The sequence below is a fragment of the Ictalurus furcatus genome, chromosome 4 (genome assembly GCF_023375685.1).
Source record: "Ictalurus furcatus strain D&B chromosome 4, Billie_1.0, whole genome shotgun sequence".
NCBI lineage: Eukaryota > Metazoa > Chordata > Actinopteri > Siluriformes > Ictaluridae > Ictalurus > Ictalurus furcatus.
The window spans coordinates 13,004,569-13,029,488 of NC_071258.1; the positions used below are offsets into that span (position 1 = coordinate 13,004,569).

At 37.9% G+C, this 24,920-nt stretch overlaps 1 protein-coding gene across 1 annotated transcript; it reads left to right on the forward strand.

The window, feature by feature from the left end:
* Nucleotides 1-662: 662 nt before the first annotated feature.
* slc24a1 (solute carrier family 24 member 1) lies at nt 663-24,562 on the forward strand. The gene is made up of 10 exons (XM_053623043.1): nt 663-1,770; nt 7,818-7,880; nt 8,277-8,385; nt 10,399-10,449; nt 15,786-15,869; nt 16,405-16,505; nt 18,630-18,896; nt 19,497-19,586; nt 19,712-19,878; nt 24,059-24,562. Exons 1-10 carry the CDS (start codon nt 706-708, stop codon nt 24,306-24,308), a joined length of 2,247 nt encoding a protein of 748 aa, XP_053479018.1. The 5' UTR covers nt 663-705; the 3' UTR covers nt 24,309-24,562.
* The last annotated feature ends 358 nt before the right edge of the window (nt 24,563-24,920 follow it).

Consider the following 24,920-nt stretch of genomic DNA (forward strand, 5'->3'; position numbering starts at 1 on the left):
GGGATGAAAATGGTTTAAGATATAGGTTAATGAGAGTGTAGGGAGACAGTACAGATAATCTTCTTAAAAAGACTTCAGGTATTAGGTATTATGCTGATCCACGGTGGAGAGCTGTCCTGCTGTGAGTCCCAGTTGACCTGAGCTGCTGTGCGCAGTGTGTGAGTGCGTGAGCTCTGCGTTTAGCACAGCTGTTCATCAGCACCGCGCCACTGCCACCGCCGCACCGCTCTGTAAGTACACCTCTCTCATTAATATCAGCGAAAAACCGAGCCAATGATTAATAACCGATTAAATGGAGCCATAATCTGGTCGTATTATCCTGGGCTATGCGTATATCCAGCTGTAGTGGCTACTGACTGAGGATCATTATCTAAATCGATTTAGATTTGCCTGATAAACAACAAATATTAAAAAACAGTTAATAATTTTTTTTGTCATTTGTTGCACAGTAACGCACCGTGTCTGTTTGCACAGATTGCTTATCACTGGGGTATAATACTAATAGACATGCAAGCAGGACTATACACAGAAACCTGTTGCTTAAAGTTTATGCCTATTGTTTGCAGCGAGAGACCTCGGAGATGACTCCTCCAATCCTGACAGAATGAGATGTTTCGCTCTGTGACAGAGCCCTTCACACCCCATCATAACCTGGTGGGACACTCTGGGATATATTACCTGGCATAAGAGCAACTCCCTTAGGAAATGCATTGCAAAATGTATCTAACTCGGAGAAAAAGGCTTCAGCTGACCCGGATTATATTTCTCCTGTCTGGGCTTTTGCTTTGCTGTATATACCAACTAACCGTTAGAAACAGATTACCAGGACCCTGGCCAGAACCTCAGATTGGAGAAAATGCCGAAGTTGACCATGAAGATGCTACTGAAGGACTGGTAGTGAAACCAGGAGTAGCAGCTAAGCTGACCACCGCTGCTGTGGAAGAAAGTATATCAACTCATAAAACACATGAACCAGACACAACTGCATCCACCGCACCTCTGAGAACAGAAAGAGCAGACACAACGGCGTTACGCCCAGTGACCACCACAAACAGGACAATTGTCCGTTGCATCTATGTAGATCCAGACCTTCCAAAGCCCACTCCAGTTCCTACTCCAGCACCTGAACCCACTCATGCTACACCCACAATCACCATCTCTGACCCCGCAGAGCCCCCTCACATAAAGGGTGAATACCCTCAGGACATCTTCTCCATTGAAGAACGACGGAAAGGCTGGGTGTTTCTTCACATCTTTGGGATGATATACATGTTTGTTTCTTTGGCCATTGTGTGTGATGAGTTCTTTGTCCCTACTCTTGGTGTCATCACTAAAAAGTTGGCGATCTCAGATGACGTTGCTGGAGCAACATTCATGGCAGCTGGAGGCTCTGCTCCTGAACTCTTCACCTCCTTGATTGGTGTATTTATCTCACACAGCAACGTGGGTATTGGAACTATCGTAGGGTCAGCTGTATTTAACATCCTTTTTGTAATAGGAATGTGTGCTTTGTTCTCCCGGGAGATGCTCTATCTCACATGGTGGCCTCTCTTCAGAGACGTGTCCTTCTACATCTTAGATCTGATCATGCTCATCATCTTCTTCTTGGACAATACCATCATGTGGTGGGAGAGCATAATGCTTGTAACTGGTTATGCAGTCTATGTCTACTTCATGAAATACAACGTCCAGATTGAGCGAGCATTCAAGTCTCAGCTCCGCAGGCACAAGAACATCGTCAAAGTCATCCCAGTTGAGGAGCCTGAGAAGGTGTGTCCTCATTGTTTTTTGGGGTACATTAAGACAGTCTCTTCACGGTTTAGAATAACACTAGAGAGCCCTGCTAAGTCGGTGTACTCAAGCAGCCTAATCTAGTTATAATCAGTGAGCCATAAAACAGGATTCGGTTTGTTTTATATTATAAGCTTGAACTCTTCTTAAAGACCTTTCTTAACACAGTGTAAGAAGCTCTAAATGCATTTCCAGATAAATATGCAAAAACATAATTTGTTCAATTCTGTCTAATAGGTATTATGAGAAGGTATTATAACATTGTCCTGCACAGACAACAGTACAATTTGATTGTCCTATGTTTATTCATTAAACAGACACACACATTTGACAGCCTTTGATGAGACAAAATGAAAAGGATCTCTTGTGTTTGTGCGAGCGAGACCTTACTAATGAGCTGTCCTGCTATTTGTGACGTAGCTCATACAGATTAACAGTGAATCCAATAAATATTAATAAAATGTTAGTCACAGTATATGTTTATGAGCTCCCCTCCTCAACCTCACTTTCTCTCTCAGCTTAGACACTGTGGTTATGTGCTTTGGAGAGATCAGTACTCACACTAATCTAAACACACAAAGTGCACATGTCTTGGGACGAAGATTAGAAGTAGTTCACCTCAAATAATGTCTCAAACTGCGAAATAATAATAATGTATATACTGATAACATTTTGTTTGTGCATTATAGTTTTTTTTTTTCTTCAAGTTTAGCCATTCTTGTACTGAATTATCCTTAAAGCTTGTTGAAGTTATAGAGTACTTGTTATAATGTGATAGCTGTTATGACCATAAAATATATTTTCTTAGTATATTTAGTTAATTAGACTTGACAAATGATAATCAGTTACACATACACCCATTTTAAGCCCAATAGTATTTTCCTAGCTAGCTGAACTAAAGCCACTCTCACTGTTAACCCTAATCCTATCAGGCTGTGCTCTGTCCAAACGGTGTAACATATAGCATGTTTAAATTAGGTAAGTGTGATTGGAGCTTATATAGTGTTAAAAGGGTGTAAGTAGGCTTACAAGTTTGTCAAGCTGTTGTATCTGAGTAGAACTCAACCCGGTGGCACACATTTAACAATGGTAATTAAGTAAGGAAAAAAACACTGCAGGGTATGCTGTTATAGGAAAATAATTAACATGGAGTGGTTTAAATCCTCTTATACCACAGCAATATGCTGAGAATTAAAAAATTATATTTAATAATGAACTTTAAACCATTTATATTGTTTTCTGTTAACACTTATGTTTACTTTATACCACAGCACTATTGAATGCTTGATTCTGATTGATCAGAATGTGTTGATCAATTTTCATTTAATACTTCAATTACCACAGCTTGGGCAGTTTTGCCATCCATAATTTAAACGGTAGGTTCATATTAATGTGCTCGTTCTAATACATTATAATTTTTTTTATAGTAACAACTCATTCACAGGAACTTGGAGGACATTCTTTATCTAGGGCTAATAATGAATGGATTAAAAACTAAATTGAAACATATACTCGTTGATATTATGAAGCTTTCAGTAAGGATATGTTTATTTAACATTTTTGGAGTCGCCAATGTCTCGACTTTGTAAAGACCGGTACATTTTCTGCCACAAGACAGAGGACAGAGGTTATTAATACAACCCCAATTCCGAAAAGGTTGGGACAGTATGGAAAATGCTAATAAAAACAAAGAGTAGTGATTTGTAAATGGACTTTGACTTGTATCAAAACAAAAAACGTATAAAGACAAGGTATTTGATGTTTTACCTAATCAACTGCATAGTTTTTTGAAGATAAACGTTTAATTTGAAATTGATGCATGCAATATGTTCCAATTTAGGACTAATAGCGATGTGACAAGTTGAAATAAGAAGGTGATGTGAAACAGGTGAGGTAATCGTCTAATCATAGTATATAAGGACCCTCCAAAAAAGGCCTAGTTCTTCAAGAGGCTCATCAATCTTCCAACAGATGTATCAGTGAATAATCCAACACTTTGAGAACAACATTCCTCAAATACAAATCGGTGGGAATTTGGGCATTTCACCTTCTACAGTGAACAATATAATTAAAAGATTCAAGGAATCCGGTCAAATCTTGGTGGGTAAAGGGCAAGGCCAAAAACCACTTCTGAATGCGCTTGATCTCCGATCCCTCAGATGTCATTGTCTTAAAAACTGTCATGAATCTGTAATGGATATCCTGACATGGGTTTGGGAATACTTTGGTAAACCTTTGTCAGTCAACACCATTCACCGCTGCATCCACAGATGCAAGTGAAGGCTTTACTATGCAAAGCAGAAGCCATACAACAACACTGTCCAGTCTCTGTCGGTCTCATCTGAGATAATATGATGATAATGTGTTTTCAATATAGTACAGGGTGAATTGAATTTTAAATGACACTTTTTGTTTGTTTGTTTGTTTTGCATTTTCCATACTGTCCCAACTCTTTTGGCATTGGGGTTGTAAATTAAAAAATGTAATCATTGACAAATTGACATGGCATAAGAGGAATAAAACACTTCAGCACCTGCTAGGACAATCATCCACATCAGGCTGTATCACACCACCTAGTCATGTGTTAATTTCCCATAACAGCAAGTGTTTTATTGTTTTATTGTGTTTTATTCATTACACAGATGGTTGCCAATGCCATATTAACGAAAAACTGCAAAACTCCTCTGTACTGCAAACTTTCCTGTGGTGAAAAATCACTGACTGTGCAGATACCTAAGACTCCTTCCATAAATGTTAAATAAAATGTCTGTTTACATAAAGCTCCACCATATCAATCATTATTAATTAATGAATATATAAATATCCATTTATTAATAGGCTTAAATTATGTGGAGCATCCACCATGCAAGTCCCCGTGAATTAGCTGTTACTAGAACCTTATACTACCTTATACTAGAACATTATAAAAACCTATGATATGAATTTTAGCCAGCACTATTGTCAAAGTTGCTGTTATAGAAAATTAATCAACACCTTCCGACTAATCAAATTCATGAATTCAAAAGAGCTTTACAGAACAGATATAGGAAAGTTAACAGGGAAATTGTACTTATCTTAGCATGTCCCCTAATCAGCACAAAGGCTTTATATTACACAAGCTACTTTACTATAGTTAATGTGCAGTTTTTGAAATTGTACAAATATATTTGAAATTGAAAATGTAAAATTCTGCCTAATACTACTTTGGATGTGGGCACACTGAGTGGTCAGATATGAAGCTCACGGGACAAAGAAAGACCACATTCATGAACATGCAATGCTATGGAATGAATTTACAGCATCTGCCTGGTCAGGGTTGCAGTGGTTTAAATTGTACTATTAGTTTGTTTATATTTTGGGACACAGAGCTAACTAAATTTGTTAGAAAATAAAGAAAAATAATGACTGCAACAGATTGGGATAAAAAAAACAGTCCATCCCTAGTAGAGATAGCTTATGAATACATGTGTATAGAGAGAGATAGAGAGAGAGAGAGAGAATAAAAGCTTTACTGTATGGCAGTGACTTAATGGTTAAGCCTTAGGTCTACTGTTCAGAAGGTTGTAAGTTTAAATCTATGCACCACTAAACTCCCACAGTTGGTTCTGAGCAAGTCCTTTAACCTTCATCTGCTCAGCTAACCTTCACCATGTATTACATCAGTGCGAGAGTCACATTCACTGAACATAAGTTGAAACAGCAAAACCGCTCAGTTGTTCCACTATAATATCCGCTACACACATCTCACTCGATGTACCTATGTTTTATTTTTTCATCTAATCTCTGTTTTTTGTTTGTTTGTTTTCCAGCAAGTCAAAACCATTAGGCATTATCCATATACAGTAGTAAATATTCTCTTGCAAAGTTTAAAGTTACACACTGAGGATGAGCAGATGCCCCAGATGAATCTTGCCCTAATATAACAGAATTTGAAATACAAAATATAGAGAAATAAACAACACATGTTAGTCACTAACTAGCTCACAACCTGCATTTTCTAGTTGAAACAATGTTTCATTGGCTGACTACCATCTATCATTCATTAGCTTCCCGCCGAGAAAAACAAACAAACAAACAAACAAAAAAACCTCCATCATTACTGAATCCTTTTTCCTTTAGAGTATAATATCAGACTCTTTCACTCACACTTTGTTTCCCCTGATTGGCTGCCAGCTGTTACTTGTGTACTGTATAATATATGTGAACCAATTTCCTGCCAATTCTGACCCATCACAGTGCTAATTGTGAATTACCATTACAGGATTATCCGAGTGACTCACACCAGCTAAGGAACATCAGATTATAGAGTATTTTTTTGGTCCTTTCCCCCTCTTTTTAACACACAAAATCTTTAAAGCTCGAGTCAGGATGTTTTCTCATGCTTTCACTTGAAACAATATCAATAATGTAATAATATCAACAATGAAAGAATAGAAAGTATGTACTAATAAATTACTGAGTAATTGCATTTTATTTTAGCATTATTTTATATTAGTAGTTACAGCTTATTTAATCATTTTTGCATTTAATTATTTCACATAGTAGCATTTAACCTACAGTCTATTTTTAAACTTTGAAACCGAAACCTGTGTGCTCAAACAGAAAGCTGATAAGGAAATGTACGTGTAAATCTAGGGGCCAGGGTGACTTGGGTGATGTTGGGTTACTGATCAGAAGTTTGAGGGTTCAAGTTCTAACATTGCCTAATAAGCTAGGATATGCAGAGAGAAGACTTTTACTGTAATGTATATGGGAGAGATAAAGGCTTTTTTGTTCATATAAAGATGTTTTTAATATAAGAATTGAAATTTGAACATTTCCTTTCTGATAAGTAATGGCTTGTCTTCAAGGTAGATTTGATAAACAGCTCTATGAAATGTGTTTGATTAAGTTATTACTATATGTGTGTATACGATATTTGGGAGTAAACATGAAGTACATTTCCAATGTCAGTACTACATGCAGACAAATTGTTAATATGGATAAACCAAACTTCATAAAGGAATAGGACACAGTATGTTTTGGGGAAAACGGAGAAACTCAGCTGAATACTGCTAGTAAACACGATGAAGACTTTGTGTATAAGTGTAAATGTGGTTAAAGGGCAGTGAAGCATTGGAGCCAAAAGGATCAGAAAGGAATTTCTACAGTATACCATGGTGTAACCGCTTATTGATTTAAGTTTAGAATAGTATAACGATCTGAACAGAAACATAACCAAGAACACATTTGAGAAAGGTGCAGGGGCTAGTGCTTCATAATAAACGGTCTTATCCATTAAAGGTAATAAAAAACCATCTTAACGTCTCAGAGAACTGATCACTGAAAGAATGTCTCAGTCATGCTGGGTGAAGAACACCTCCCTTAATTATAGATGATGGTGCAATATTTGAAACAGATTTCAGATTTCACTGGAATAGTAAAAAATTGTGCAGTGTGAAGTTGGGTGCAGGTGTTATATATTTTATCAGCTGACATCTATTTCAATACAGTATTAGTTGATTTGTGGTTTGAGGATCTGATTAACTGAAGTTTGGACAGTTCCATTTTTGTTCATGTGATATATATATATATCGATGTGTTTATACAGTACTAATAAATGAGTCCACCAGTTAATTAGATAATACAGAAATGTTTGACATTGAGTACCTACTAGGAAATATTTGACATTTCATCAGCTGAGGTCAATGCCACACAAATGGATTTTCTCACATATCTTTAATAATTGTGTAGATATCTAAGCATGATGCATTTTTTCTGATACATATAATGTTGAAATTGTTTAGACCTATCAGTTTCTACTGCAGTGAATTGTGCTGTCTTGAGATTCAGGAGATTCAATTACAATACCAAGTTAACCAAACCCATTTCAACCTCTGAGGACATGTGAACTTAATTATTCATAATCTTTGCTTCCAATTACAAGCATGTATTTTTTCAAATGAATCGGAATTTAAAAGAAGAAAATATTCTCAGTTTCTGTGACTTTGGTCTTCTGTAATGTTTCAAAACATTGTTTCTCACAGGAAAATGGGACATCAGTTGATGATAATTCCACTCCTGAACCAGAGGACAAGAATCGATTAAAGGTAATAAAAAATAAAATAAAATGAAGGAAAGCAAAATATTTCTCATACCATTAAATATAAACAAAATAAATCAAATGAGCAAAATACACACAAATTCGAGTCATCTATGTTATATGTGTAATGAGTTTCACTTGTGCTATCATATGAACATCTGATTCTTAATCTGAGTTAAAATTACCAACAGTATTTTTCCGAACAAGTAAAATTTTCCCAACAGTGCCTTTAAATATGCTTTTGTGAAACATATATATTTAGTTACTAGTTTAGTTTATTTATTTTATTTACATATTTATTTAACTTAATTGACATTAAGAAAATCAGTGCTACCTATGTATCTTCATCTTTTATCTGTCTATGTGAAATGTGTTAAATGTATGTCTGTATCCCTATCTTCAGCTTAAGCCCACACTACAACGAGGGGGCAGCTCTGCATCTCTGCATAACAGCACCATGAGGAACACCATTTTCCAGCTCATGATTCACACACTGGATCCTCTGGGTGAGGGTAAGTGCACTTCAGTGATACATCCCTTTATAAAAGGAAGCCACTTAGCATAAATTGTACAAGTCATGTGGCCTTTTAAATAACAGTGTGTCCAGTAAAGATGCAAACCACAATTCATGATCATGTGGGCTTTCTGGTGGTCATGAAAGATAAGATTTTGGAAGAGGAAAGGTATATATTCCAAGACATAGTTCCAAGACCAATAGAAAAAAAAAAATCATAAGCTATAGCTTTTCAAGTGAGAAACCAAAAAATTTAAAACAATACCACAGGAGATGTCATTTAGAGATATTTTAAAGAATGTAATTCTGACTTAATGAGCAACTTAATCAGTCAGCAATGTCATTCTGTTTAACTTGACACTGTTGTGAAACAAGAGAAGAAATGTTGAAAATCAGCATCATATTATTTTCAAACTCAGGTTTTGGTTTGCATCCTGTGCATTGAGCTTTTCAATTCATAATAAGATATTCAACATGATCTTTGATTGAAGTAGCCATTCTTGTAGATAAACAGCAAAATATGCCATGGTGTGATACAAGGCAGTCCCTTTGCCCTTCACTGAGTAAAATGGATTAGCAAAGCGTTTCAGCACTAAGACCAGATTGAGACTAAGCAGATAAATGCCTCTCTCAGTCTATGTAGTGACGAGTGATTCAGTTAGGGAAACAGGGATGGAAATGACTCATAAGTATAGTCATGGCTCTGTGGCATTTTATATTGTCACACCACTGAATATACCTGTGTAAATGTGCTGGGTCATTTCTTCTATTGATCTGACAGATTTATGAAAAATAAAATAATCACAATATTGTTATATCATACTAAAATGACTAGAACACGTGACATATCTTGACTCCACAAGAGCTAGACACTTAATTTTGCATGAAAATCCCATTGCTTTTCAATGCAGCAGTATAATAGTTTCACAAATTTCTTGTAAAGCCACTCGGCAGTTGTTACAGTTGTAATTTTGAGATGTTTCACAAATAACAAGAGAAAACAATACACATGGAGGTGAAAGTAATTAATTATGCAATATACCTATCCCTTGCCCTCATATCTTTGGACTTATATAAATGTTGCACACAAGTATGCAGTGAGCTATATATAAACAGTGGAATAAAATACAGACTGAGCTTGCCAGGGTTAGGTCATGTTCGTCCAGTGTGCATTCGAACTGATCTCCATGGAAGCTGGCCTAGGGGTCTATGGTAAGGGAAGAGGAGGTGTTAAAGGTCTCTAGTATCTGAAGCCCTTAACCTTATCCTCAAGGAATGGTGCTGCAGCTGCAACCTCATGGTCCTTGCTCAAGCTGCCAGCACTGGGCTTCTCCAGCATATTAAGCTGCTTTTGATAGCGCTCATAAAAGCTGGCTGAGAGCCAGCCTCCAACAGCGCAATCCCTTTATCTTATCAGGGCTCTCCCTTATTCATACACAACAGATACAGCACACCTGCTACATAGCACTTCACATGACCCACTTTGTGTAATTGTTATCTCTGTTAATGCATACAGTATGAGGTGTGTACTGAAGCATGTTTCTTTCATGGCCAGCCTGTGGAAGGGCAAGAAGGGTAGTGTGAAGTTCTTTAGCACCACTGAGCTGGCCAGAATGGACAGTTTAAAACTAGGTTTTAAACCTGAATCTCAATGTAGAGCACACTTCTGCATTGTTAAGCAACAATACCACTGATACAATGATTTTGAAGTGCTGAATATTTCATTCATAACCCTACCTGTTATTCAGAGGCTGGGCTTTATCTCACATGGTTTATACATATGTTGTATTCTCTTACATGTGTGCTCTGGATTCTTCCAGTATTGTACCATCATGAAATTTAAAAATGACAGAAATACCTGTTACATGATTAAAACAAGTTGACACGAATTGACTCAATATTATAGATGAAATACATCACATACTGTATGTGTAGGTGGGGAGATACAAAGTCATTTAAAGCTGCTATTTTGTTCGTTTTAAAAGCATTCATATGAATCTCTGCTTATTAGACTCAGTGGTAAATGGGGGTACAAAGCCCAGCAGCTCTTTGGGAAATAAAGGTAAGATGTTGCAGTGTGCTGCTATGCTCATTTTATTGTGGATGTTTGTGGTGTGATGGCTATGTTGGAGTTACAATGAAATAATGATGTTTTTAATTGCACTTGTGTTATGAGCTTATATGTGAGTTTATGGTAATGGAGCCAGACAGTTGAAATTCCACAGCATATACTGTATAAAAGACGTATTTTCAAATATCTGCCATCTACAGTCAGGTCCAGATATGTTGAAAAGGCTGTTTAAAAATGAACAACATAGATAATCTGATACAAGACATTCGGGAATGATGCATGCTTTTATTACAGTGACACCTGTATATACAAATCAAGATTACTGGTGCAGCATCCCTGACGGATATATTTGTCTTCTAAAGCTCCAATCAGTATATGATACAGCCCATTTTATTATTTCAACAGCAGCTTTTAAATAATAATAATCTTATCCTTGCTGCTTTCGCTACACCTGGAAATGTATTAATTTCATATGAAAAACACATTAGGAGAGTCACTTCTCCAAGTATCTTATATAAATACTACTCCAATTCTTAAAAAAGTTGGGACGCTGTGTAAAATGTAAATAAATGCAAATAAAAACAGAATGCAATGATTTACAAATCTCATATACCCATATGTTATTCACAATAGAACATAGAAAACATATGTTTACATAGTAAACAAATGTTTAAACTGAGTAAATGTGCCATTTTAAGGAAAAAAATGTGATAATTTTGAATTTGATGGCTGCAACACGTTTCAAAAAAGTTGGAATGGGAGCAACAAAAGGCTGGAAAAGTAAGTGTTACTTACTCCAATTTAAATGTCCATGCCTTATATATGAAGATTAACATCAAATAGATAATGAAAGAGATTCGCTTATGGTATAACTTTTTATACCACGTCACTGTTGAATTCTTAAACCTGATGAGTCAAAGGGTGACGGGGTGACTGACAATAGTGCCAGCTGTAGTTCAAATCACAGGTTAATGTTAATGTGCTCTTTATGTCATCATTTCTATAGTAAAACCGTATACAGGAAGGAACCTGTAAGGTGGATGCTCAACTTAAAGGAGTTAACAGAGTTAAAAAAAATTGTGTTGCTATTTAACAAAGAAAAAGGCTGATATAAGCTTTCTGTAAGGTGATGTTTAACATTTATGGAAGGAGTTAGTGTCAGCATTTTGTAACACTCTTCAGGGCAGAAGACTTTGCACTTTCTGTGTTCTTGGTAACATGACAAGCTGCATTTTTTTACTCATAAAGAAAGAGAAATAAAGAGGAACCGGTGAGGAAACAACTGTTTTTTAGCTATCATAAAGTAAGTGATAGCAGGAATTAACTTGCCTTGTGTACATTCCACAACTTTAAATGTAACTATAAATGACTAAAAAGCATGATGTGTCATTCAATAATAAATTAAAAATGATAACTGTTTGCATATTGCTGTGATATAAGGGGAATCAGAATTTTTTCCACCTTTAATGTGATATAGCAGCCAACAAAATTCAAGTGAAAAACAAAAAGAAAGGTTTTAGAATTTTAAAAAAAAGAAGAAAAAAAACCCAACGTACAATAAATTTGTTGCATGAGTGTGCACCCCCTTTTATAACGGGGCATGTGACTGTGCTCAGCATTAACCAATCACATTAAAACTCATGTTCAAAAGTAATTATCATACACCTGTCATGAATTAAGTGATTCCGATAAACCCCAAATAAAGAGGAACTGTTTGTGTATAATTTTCTTGGTTTATCTGACAGCTGAAGCCATGTTCCCCAAAGAGATTATAAAGCATGCGCAGGATCTAATTGTCAAAAGGTATCGATCAGGAGAGGGTTATAAAAGAACTTACAAGACTATCATGGATAGGGTGACCAGTTGCAAACAGACCAAATGTCGGACAATGTGGGACATATTTCCGGCATCCTAAGGCCTACCATTTTGAGGTCTATCTAAATGAATAAGAAGCATGTACACTCAGCCCATTTATATTTATTTATATTTATGTTTTTTGTATCAAACAACACAACAAAGAGAAACATTACTGCATAAAAAAATTAAGTGGGAAAAAAAAGATTTCTATGACTTGACCTCACGTGTGTCCAGTTTGAGTGAAAGTTGACAGCCCTTTGATGACAGGCTTCAATACTTTCTTCACAGCCACTGGATGAATGTCAGATCTGGCCTCCGCCCTCTGGGGACGACTGCTTCATCAGCGATGTAACTGATGTTTTCTGTCTATTTCAGTTTATAACTTACTGACATATTATCGTAGAAGCGATATTCTTTATCTTTCACTTTCCCTTTACAGTGGTTTTATTTTATCGACATGCACACACTTTGTGCTATTTGGCTCCCTTTGTCTTTTGAGGCGCCTGTCTCTCCTGTTTTTATTCTCGCCTTGGCTCACTGCAATGCAGAACATTCATTAGTATAATTCCCTGCAGGTGTGCAATCCTTACCACTCACCTTCACAAACTGGCACTCGAGCACAACCCTGCTTCCACACTTAGTCTTTGGAAACTCTTTATTTCCAATCAAAATGCAGGACATCATCTCAGTTTGTGGGATGCGGGACAAAGGACTAAAATGCTGTGCATTACAACACTAAGTGAGAAGTCTGGTCACCCTAATCATGGAACACTGTGAAGGCCATCATCAACAAGTGGAGAAAATTCTAGCAAAGTAACAACCTAAAGCACAAATCCAAGTGAACAAAGGAATGGCTTTAGAAGAAGATGATCAACATTTTGGAATGGCCCAGTCTAAATCCTATCCAAAACTTGTGGAATGAATTGAAGTGGGCTGTGCACAGGAGATCCCCTAGCATTTTGATATATCTAGAGCATTTTTGCAAGGAAGAGTGGAATAAAATTGCCAAATCAGGAAGTTGGTAGACTCAAAATGACTGACCAAAATGACTAAATGCTGAATTACAAGCAAAAGATGATTTAACAACGTACTAGTTAAGGGGAGAACAATCAGGTTACTGTAAGTTTCGATTTGTTTTTCAGTTGAGTTTTCACTTCACATGATTGTCATGATCACAAAACCGTGCAATTGTAACAGGGGTGTGTTGAGTTTTTATATTCACTGCAATTGTCATTTGTATTACAACCCCAATTCTGAAAAAGTTGGAACAGTATGGAAAAAAAAAGAGTCATTTGAAAATTCAGTTCACCCTGTACTGTATAGTTTGTGAAAATATGATGACTTCAACACACTCCAACAAAGTTGGGACAGTCGACTGTTTTCCACTGTGTAACATCACCTTTTCTTTTAATTACACTTAATAAGCATTTGGGCACTGAAGAAACCAGTTGGTTAAGTTTAGCAAGCAGAATTTTCACCCATTCATCCATTATGCATTTTTTCAGGTGTGCAATTGTACGGGGCCTTCATTGCCTTATTTTGCACTTCATAATGCGCCACACATTCTCAATCGGAGACAGGTCAGGACTGCAGGCAGGCCATGCTAGCACCCACACTCTCTGCTTACGCAACCATGCACTTGTAATCTGGGCAGAATGTGGTTTGGCATTGTCCTGCCCTGGAGCATATGTTGCTCCAAAATGTGTACATATCTTTCTGCATTAATGGTGCCCTCACAGATGTGTAAGTTACCCATGTCATGGGCACTGACACACCTCCATACCATGACAGACGCTGGCTTTTGGACCCGATGCTGATAACAGCTTGGATGGTCCTTTTCCTCTTTGGCCCAGAGAACACGACGGCTGTTTTGTCCAAAAACTATTTGAAATGTTGTCTCGTCGGACCACAAAACACGATTCCACTGTGCAACTGTTCATCTCGGATGAGACCGAGCCCAAAGAAGTCGGTGGCGCTTCTGGACAGTGTTGATGTATGGCTTCTGCTTTGCATAGTAAAGCCATAACTTGCATCTGTGGATGCAGTGGCAAATGGTGTTGTTTGACAAAGGTTTACCAAAGTATTCCCGAGCCCATGTCAGGATATCCATTAGATACTCGCATTTACAAGTGGTTTTTGGCCTTGCTCTTTATGCACTGAGATTTGATCGGATTCCTTGAATCGTTTAATTAAATTGTGCACTGTAAAAGGTGAAATGCCCAATATCCTACCGATTTGTCTTTGGGGAATGTTGTTCTCAAAGTGTTGGATTATTCGCTAATGCATCTGTTGGCAGATTGGCGAGCCTCGACCCATTGTTGCTCTTAAAGGACTAGTCCTTTTTTGGAGGCTCCTTATAATACTATGATTAGACGATTGCCTCACCTGTTTCACCTTCTTATTTCAACTTGTCACATCGCTATTAGTCCTAAATTGCCCCTGTCCCAACCTTTTTGTAACATGTTGCATGCATCAATTTCAAAATAAATGTTTACCTTCAAAAAACTATGTAGTTGATTAGGTAAAACATCAAATACATTGTCTTTGTATGTTTTTTGTTTAAATACAAGTCAAAGTACATTTACAAATCACTCTTTATTTTTATTAGCATTTTCCATACTGTCCCAACTTTTTCAGAATTGGGGTTGTATTATATTTATTACAATAAAAGCATGTTTTCCTCATGTTTTACCCTATATGTTCTGTTCAGCCCAAAATGACCCAATATTGAACAGTTATTTGAGTGAACAAGCGCTCCGAGAGTGCTGATATTTAGCTGTTTGTATCACTCTGCTTGTCTGTGTTCACTATATAAAATTCCAATTCTAACAGTAGTTCATTACATTGATTGAAACCATTACTACACTTACTACAGCTTGTCAGTCAGTCTGAGTGCTGTATGGCAACACACAACACTCTATCCAGATGTGGCTTCTATAGGAACTGTTTTTGTTGATGGAGCCTTGGCCTATGGCCATAATCACATCCATGCTGATATTCACTAAAACAGCACTCTTGCTCGTGAGCTATTGCTTAATCATAAGTGACAATACTAAAAACAAAACATAAATATTTTTTTATTACAGAAATTGTCATTTATATTAACTAATGACAAGATGAAACAAAGCATTGTGATTTGTGACTGTGAGTGTTTGGTGTTTATAAATCTAAAATAAAAAAAACTTTTGCGAATATATTTGCTGTTCCGTTTATCTTCCTTTCAGTTCCAATTACTCATTACTGTTCATTTAGATGATTACTGAGATAAAGAAATGACAAATGTATCGCTATAAATCCTAAAGATGTATATTGGGTTAATGTCATTCTGTAGATTATTACTAATTAGAACAGAACTGAAGGGTTAAACATAACATTATCTGTGCTGTTTCATTCAGCTTTTTTGCATTCCTTTAATAAAGGGTGCCTTAAGTCTAGACCTGACTGTATATTTCACTTCTTTTGGTTTGCAGTGAAGTTTAAAGACAAGGCTCAGATTTTGAGCAACATGGCCAGGGGGAAAGTAGAGGGCAAAGAGAAGGAAATATCGGGCAAAGGTGAGCTCTGGTATTCCACCATGTCATCATAGTGTCCTAGTACACAATGTGTTATTAAGGTTACACAGAGGTTTGTCTACAGTTTTGAATTTCATTGGCCCATCTAGCAAGTGAGCTTGTCTGCTTATTTACACTGCTGATTCTGGCATTTGCAGAAACAGCAGCACACTAGCTAGGACCTGGATGAAAGGTGGCCAGAGAGGACTCTGCCAGTAGCTTTGTTTTTGTATTACATGTTCGTTTTTTCAGAATGCAGAGGATCTTTACACATTGGCTATCATAATGATTGAGCTTATTTTCATGAATTAAGTATGAGACTGAAGATCACTGCAAATTATAAAACTTGCCAAAGAACATGATGTTATTCCATTAGAAACATCTATTGATTCCTTTAAAAAACATAACTAGATCTGATAATCATTCAGTGATATTAATAGTTGACTGCACTGATGAAAATATAATTGTATTAATCATAGGCTGCTTAGATTATTTGTTTTCTTGAATTTGGCCATCATATGATGGTAAAACTTCACAGGTGAAGATGATAAAACAGAGGAGACTCCAAAGGAATCCAAAGAGCCAGCAGCCACACCATCTAACAAGGCAGACACCAAGGAAAAGCCAGAGGGACAGAAGGTAGGCAAAACAAATGGGATGATGCAAAGACATTAAATAATATACAGTGCTGTGAAAAAGTGTTTCTTCTGTTTTTGTGTGTCTCACACTAAATTGTTTCAGAAGTTTAAAGAAAATCTAAGATAAAACAAAGGCAACCTGAGTAAACACAAAATACAGTTTTTAAATGATAATGATATTTATTGAAGCAAAAAAGTTATCCAATACCAACTGGGCCTGTGTGAAAATATATTTGCCCTCGTAGTTGCTAATTCCCTAAATCTATGAAACTGCATTCATAATGGGGCTCAGCTGGGGTTCAGACTAGATGCAACTAAGCCTGATTACTCAAACCCTGTTCAATCAAATCAACACTCAAATAGAACTTTTTCAACTTTTTTATGAAGTTGGTTAAAAGGTCTTACCCAGTAACACACTATGCCAAAATTGAAAGAAATTCCAGAAATGATGAGGATTGAAATACATCAGTCTGGGAAGGGTTACAAAGCGATTTCAAAGGCTCTGGGACCATAATGAGAGGCATTATCTCCAAAAGGAAAAACTCGGCACAGTAGTGAACCTTCCCAGAAGGGGAGGACCTTCCAAAATTCCTCCAAGACCACAGTAACTACTCTTCCAGGAAGTCACAAAAGAGCCAAGGACAACACCAAATGACCTATAGGCCTCTCTTGCATCAATAAAAGTCACTGTTCATGACCCCACTATCAGAAATACACTTGGCAAAAATGGCATCCATGGAAGAGTGGCGAGCTGAAAACTACTGCTTACCCAGAAGAACATTAAGGCTGAATAAGTCTGAATTTTGCAAAAACACACTTTGATGATCCTCAAACCTTTTGGGAGAATGTTCTGTGGATTGATGAGTCGAAAGTGGAACTGTTTGGAAGACAGGTGTCCCGTTACATTGGGCGTAAACCAAACACAGAATTCCACAAAAGGAACATCATACGTGAAGCATGGTGGTGGAAGTGTGATGGTGTGGGGATGCTTTGCTGCTTCAGGGACTGGGCAACTTGCAATAATTGAGGGAAACATGAATTCTGCTCTCTACCAGAAAATCCTAAAGGAGAATATCCGGTCTTCAGTCCGTAAGTTGAAACTCAAGCACAACTGGATTATGCAGCAAGACAATGATCCAAAGCATAGGACTAAGTCCTTGTCCTAGTAGTAAGTGAAAGACTTATTTCAGTTGTAGTTATTGCTGCTAAAGTTTGCACAACCAGATGTTAAGTTTCAGGGGGCAATTAGTTTTTCACATGGGTGATAGGTGTTGGATAACTTTTTTTGCATCAAATAATAATAAAAAAAACCCTGTATTGTGTGTTTCAGGTTGCTTTTGTTTTATGTTATATTTTGTTTGAAGATCTAAAACTATTTAAAATGAGATATACACGAAAACAGAATTTAAAAAAAATAAAAATTCACAGCACTGTACACTCACTATCCACGTTATTAGGAACACCTGTACACCTGCTCATTTATGCAGTTATCCATCATTCAGTCATGTGGGTGATTTTTTAATTCACCCATGATAGTGCCCATGATAGCCTCAGATTTCTGTTCCTGGCTGACAGAAGTAAAACCCAATGTGGTCGTCTGCTGCTGTAGCCCATTTATGTTTTGTGCATGCTGAGATGCTTTTCTGCTCACCAAGGTAGTAAAGAGTGATTATTGTAATTACTATATCTTTCCTGGCAGCTCGAATCAATCTGGCCATTCTCTTATCAACAAAGCCTTTCCACCCACAGAACTGTTGCTCACGCAATGTTTTTTGTTTTTTGCACCATTCTATCTAAACTCTACAGACTGTTGTGTGTGAGAATCCTAGGAGGTTAGCAGTTTCTGAAATACTCAATCCAGCCCATCTGGCACCAACAACCATGTCAAGGTTAAAGTCACAGACATTTTTTCTTCATTCTGATGTGAACAGTAACTGAAGCTCTTGTCCTGTATCTGTATGATTTCATGCATTGTGCTGCTGCGACATAATTGAATAATTGCATAACTGCGTAAATGAGCAGGTATATAGGTGTTCCTATTAAAGTGGATGGTGAGTATATATTAGCCATTTAAACTTCCAGCTCTGGCTCTGTTTCTCGCTTTCTCTTTCTGCAGGAGGAGAAGGAGGCAGCAGCAGGAGAAGGAGGGGGCTCAGAGGGATCAGAAGGCTCTGATGATGGTGATGATGACAGTGAGGAAGACAGTGATGAGGACAGTGATGATGAAGATGAAGATCAGGAAGAGAGTGGCATGGAGGATGAAGATGGAGAGGAAAATGATGAGCCTCTGTCCTTGGAGTGGCCAGACAGCAGACGGAAACAAGCCACATACCTGTTCCTTCTGCCCATTGTCTTTCCTTTGTGGCTAACCGTACCGGATGTCAGAAACCCAGTAAATCCAAATAATCCCTTAAACTGAGCCACTGCCATTTAGCAATGCTTCAGCATTGCTAAATGGTCCAATTCTGGTTCAATTCTGACCAATCCTGGTCCTGCAGTTTTGTTTGTACCCACTTCAGATATTTTCTAATGAACCTAGTTACTTTTATTTCCCAAAATATAAACAAAGAAAAAGTAAATCATAGTGGCCATGACCAGGCTAAAGCAGTTAATGAAGATTGGTGAATGAATGAATGAGTGGATGTATGAGTAAAGCCAAATTTAGACCAGAAGCACAGTATGCAAGCACTTTGTCATGTCTAACAGATTACTATGTTATTCAACATAGTCTTTGTTCTGAAAGTTTTATACTTGACCACCCTAATGTAAGCAAAAATCAACTTCTCCCACAATGTTCTGCAGGATCACACACTTGATCTTAACCTCTATTTTAAACAAATATTCCAGCTAACACTAAATGTTGGCTAGATCTCTTATTTAATATCTGGATTTGAACATCCTTGAAATCAAGTAATACTTTATAGTGTACTGAGACAGGTTAAGAAGTTATGTTTTCTGTTCTGTTTGTCTCACCGATCATTGTCTTTTACAGGCATCCAAGAAGTATTTTGCCATTACCTTCCTGGGTTCTATAGTGTGGATTGCTATTTTCTCCTATCTCATGGTGTGGTGGGCACATCAGGTCAGTTTATACACATTTGTGTTCTAATTTAGATTCCATTTATACTGGAACATCAGTAAAACAGTACATGGAATGTAGTGGAATATTCATAATGAAAAAGTCTTACTTGTCTTTTTCCCTCAAAGGTGGGTGAAACCATTGGCATTTCAGAGGAGATAATGGGTCTCACCATTCTGGCAGCCGGTACATCCATCCCTGACCTAATCACCAGTGTGATTGTAGCTCGCAAAGGCCTGGGAGACATGGCTGTTTCCAGCTCTGTAGGCAGCAATATATTTGATATCACTATGGGGTAAGTCACCAAGGCCTTTACTCACATATGGCAGAAAAGCTTTAGGTAATAAAGCATATAACATCAAAATATGGTTGGGAAGACATGAATAGTTAGTTAGGGTATTTTTGCAGTTATGTAAATTAGGTGCTCCTAAAATATGTAAACAATGAGTCATCTTCATATTATCTTGAGAAAATGCTATTGCAAATTACAGTTACTTGCAGAAGCACATTTTGTGCCATGGGTTTTGCTGCACAAATTAATTTAATTGCTGCAAGTAATACACATTCTGTAAGACCATTTTTGAAACAGTAAACAAGGGGCTCTTGTGTTTAGAAGTGTTTCAAGGACAGCTATTTTACAATCCTCAGGTTATGTTTTGTCCTAAGGGTCCAAAGCCACATTCTCAGGTGACCTGGCTGATCTGCCAAACCTTTACTTCCATTTTCTGTCCATAGTAACATCTGCTCAGAGAGGAACTACCAGGTTGTACCGACTACTAGTAAAAGGAGCAGTGGCTCCACTAGGGAGAAACACAGTCAATGTTGACTTGGCATCAGTAAAGAGGTCCACCTAAGCCTTGCCAAACTTGTCTAATCTAAGATCAGGAACATCACTTTTAGATGCAGACATTACTATCCCAGGCATACATGCAGCCTTGACAGTGCTACCACTGTGCCTTTCTACCATCCTGGTAGGTGAGTTGCTCTCATTTAGGCAAACCATGGATAGTTCCAGATTTCCATATAAGGAAAAGAGCCATCCAACATTGTGTCACCTTGATGCTTGATGTCACATCATTGTTTGAGTGGACTAGCATGTGATGATGTATCAGATTGGGTAAAAAGAGTTTTTTGCATGTAAGCCTGGAGAAAAAAGTAAGCCTGCATGTAAGCATACATAAAAGAGTTTTCTGCATATAATCCTGGGATAGTGATGTCTGCATCCAAAAGTGATGTTCCGAAATTAAGAGAAATCAATATTGGTGGAGCTGGAGTCTGTATCCCTGTGACATAGTCATCAGGACCCATTGATCTGATCTGATAGCCATTGTACAATGAATAAGTTTTTCACTTCTTAGGACTTAGTCCCATGAGGTGAAAGGGAGGTGCTTGCTAGGAGCCTGTGGCTTAACTCTGTATAGGGTTCATGCAAAGTTGACAAGCCATTGTGGGCATTGGAATGGTGAGCTGGGCTGTGGTGACCTAAAAGCATCATGTAGCTGGTCTGTTTGCCCATTCTAGTTTTGTGTTCTTGCATGATCCTTTCCAGTGTCCCTTTGACAGCATGTCCAGAGAGCATCCCTGGAACACAGGTCAGAGTTTGCAGGGTTCATTTGCAGCCATTTAGTAAAGCAGACTGTGCTATCCAGTCTTGGCATCATGTGTAAATTAGGTTGGCACCCCATATCCTGGCCTAGGTTGCAATGTGCCAAGCATCTCCCCCACAGTGGGATCAACATCTGCAGTGTTTATTAAAATACTATCAGTAGAATGGGTAACATATTGTCTTATGCAATGTAATATCGTAAGTTCTTCCTAGCATGTCATAAATGTATCTTCATTCAGTGCTTGGAAAGTACACATCTGGAAATAGACTTTGTCTGCTTTGACCACCAGCGACACAATGCAGGTATCAACAGTAGGGCCCAGGCTGACATGCTCTTGATCTGTCAATCTAGCAAAAATGTATGCCCCTAAGCCCTGGCACAGTTGACCTGTCAGTCCAAATAGCTTTTAAAGATCTAGATAAAATACAGTGCATCTTATGGAGAGAATGAGGGGTGAACGGTGGGAATCCAGACTCCAGGCCCAGTGCTGTATTTAAGTGTAGGAGGCTCAGCACTGAAACCCAGTCTAGGTTGGCATTGGCCCATTAGTTGGTATATTGCATTGGAGTGTGGAAAAAAACTCTGACAACTGATAACACACTCAAAAAAACCCAACCCCGGCAGAAGAAGGAGGTGTTAACTTGACAGCAAGATTATGCCATTAGCTAGCTAAAGGTTAACTGTTAAATATACTCCAATATATAATAGAATTAACACATTTTTTCAACTGTCTTACAAAAGTTACAGTTAATATGTCAGTAAGTATTTGATTTTAAAAATTGTACTCAAATACATCGATCAGCCATAACATCAAAACCACTGACAGGTGAAGTGAATATCATTGATTATCCTGTTACAATGGCACCCGTCAAGGGGTGAGATATATTAGGCAGCAAGTGAATAGTCAGTTCTCAAAGTTGATGTGTTGGAAGCAGGGAAAATGGGCAAGCATAAGGAACTGAGCTACCTTGACAAGGGCCAAACTGTGATGGCTAGACGACTGGGTCAGAGCATCTCCAAAACAACAGGTCTTGTGGGATGTTCCTGGTATACAGTGGTTAGTACCTACCAAAAGTAGTCCAAGGTCAGAGTGCCCATGCTGACCTCTATCCACCACCAATGGTGCCTACAATGGGCACGTGAGAATCAGAACTGGACCATGAAGCAATAGTGGAAGAAGCTGGCCTGGTCTGATAAATCACATTTTCTTTTACATCTTGTGTATGGCCAGGTGCTTGTGCATCATTTACCTCGGGAAGAGATGGCACCAGGATACACTATGGGAAGAAGGCAAGCTTGTAAAGGCAATGTGATATTCTGGACAATGTTCTGCTGGGAAACCTTGGGTCCTGGCATTCACGTGGATGTTACTTTGACAGATACAACCTACCTAAACATTGTTGCAGACCAAGTACACCCCTTCATGGTAGTGGTATTCCCTAATGGCAGTAGCCTCTTTTAGTGGGATAATCCTCCCCGACACTGCAACAGTTGTTCAGGAATGATAGAATGAATGAAGGAAAGTTCAAGGTTTTGATTTGGCCTCCAAATTCCCCAGATCTCATCTCTGTGGGAGGTGCTGGACAAGCAAGTCTGATCCATGGAGTCCCCCCTCACAACTTACAGGACCTAAAGGATCTGCTGTTAATGATACCAGATACCACAACATACCTTCAGGCCTTCAGGGGTCCAGTGCTGTTTTGGTGGCACAAATGGGACCTACACAATATTAGGCAGTTGGTTTTAATATTATAGCTGATCAGTGTAGGCAGGATAGAAACTCAAATACAACTAGAATCATCTTCAAAATGTATTACTACTTTGTAGTAATATGCACCATTGGTGAGTGGTAGAATGTATTTAAAGCTATAGTGTGCAGAATTTGTTTGTTTTTTTTAAAAAAAAAAAGCATTATATAGTCAGGGGACAAAATTACTCTAAAATATGATGTATCTGTTTTGAGTTGCTCTGACAATGCTGTGATATTTATAATTTACAGAAATTCACAGTCAGAGCTGCCAGGTTTGAATTGTTGGGAATACACACTTAATAGACCATACCCTATGTTACTGTGCCCTGAAAGTAGTTAGACATATTCCTAAATTTTTGGCATGAATTAATACAGAACCACAGGCACCAGAGCAGGGAACCTTTTCCCTTCAGCTGTCATTGAGCTGTATAGTTTATCAGACTCAAAGACACACAAAGCCCTGTGGACAGCTTGTAATCTCTTAAAAAAGCTATTTTAAGCCCCCCCAATTGTACTCTACTTACAGCAGAAGCAAACAAAGACCTTCTAGATTATTCTGGGCCCACATATGGGTATGATGGTCAGGTGTCCACATACTTTTGACCATGGATGTACCAGAAGTTTATCAAAATCATGATAATATTTGATGCATTAAAATTAAAACTGTTACAATTAAAATTGGACAAAAATTGTGTAAATAGTGACTTCAATAGCAAGTAAAACTTCAGGTGTGACAGGACTTCAATAACAGGTAAAAAGTGTACTTTTCAGGGTGCTGTAGCCACTGAGCATGCACAATTCTCCATAACTAAGGTAATACTGCCCTGAATTCCCAGTGATTGTGTGTTACTTGCCTCACATTGCCATCTGATTGTGTGGTGTAGAATGATGCAGCACAACCCATATTATGAAATGGGATCTTCTCACAATGTACAATTGTTTTTTTGATGTAACCAAAATGTTACATCCTGTAGTTTTAAATGAAATTATATGAATAATTTTGTAAGCATCACTTAGCACAAATTAATTGAATAATAACAACTGCTTTCATGTTTAACATCAGAATTTTAATGTTGAGTTAGTATGCATATTTGAGTTGAATTCCCCTGTGTCTGCAGGTTGCCAGTGCCCTGGTTATTGTACTCGTTTGCCAATGGGATGGCACCTGTGGCTGTCAGCAGCAATGGACTTTTCTGTGCCATCGTGCTGCTCTTTCTCATGCTCCTCTTTGTCATCATCTCCATCGCAGTCTGCAAGTGGAGAATGAATAAAATGCTGGGCTTCACCATGTTCATGCTCTACTTTGTGTTCCTTGTGCTCAGTGTCATGCTGGAGGACCGTATTATTGTCTGTCCAGTGTCAATTTGAGTAACACCTTGCCTCCCAGTGTTTACTGGAATGGCAAACACTCCAGCTCTAACCAGTCATTTGTCCTGTTCTATTTCACCCCTCCTAACCTCCAGAGGAGATATAACCAATTGGATACCTTCTTGTGCACCTGTGCATGTGTGCCAAGACCTTTCAACAATGTCACATGACAAGTGATGTATGATGCAGTATTTGCAGTAAGCACTGCTGTAATGCAGACATTTTCTCTATTTTCCCGATTTCTTCATACCTCGTACACAAATCAGACTACATGTATGGAACTATCAATTTGGCAGCTTGTGAGTATGGTTAAAACTACAGGCTCCTGTCCTTTAAAGATGGGGACAGCCTCCTCTCACTCCATCTTATCGCTTCTGTCTTGGTTAGTGTATTTTTTATACATCCCTCCTGTGTTGTCATCCTTGCCATCTAGACGACTAATGGGCCAGTGGCCATGTGCCACTAGTGTGAATGAGTGGTTTTCCCATTTTTTTTTATTTATAGGCAAACTCTGAAAGAAGGTTTCAGGGAAAGACAACTACTTTACAGCATTACTTATTCAAAATATTGTGTCATACATCACTTTGTGACCTTGTGGTTATCTTTGGTTAC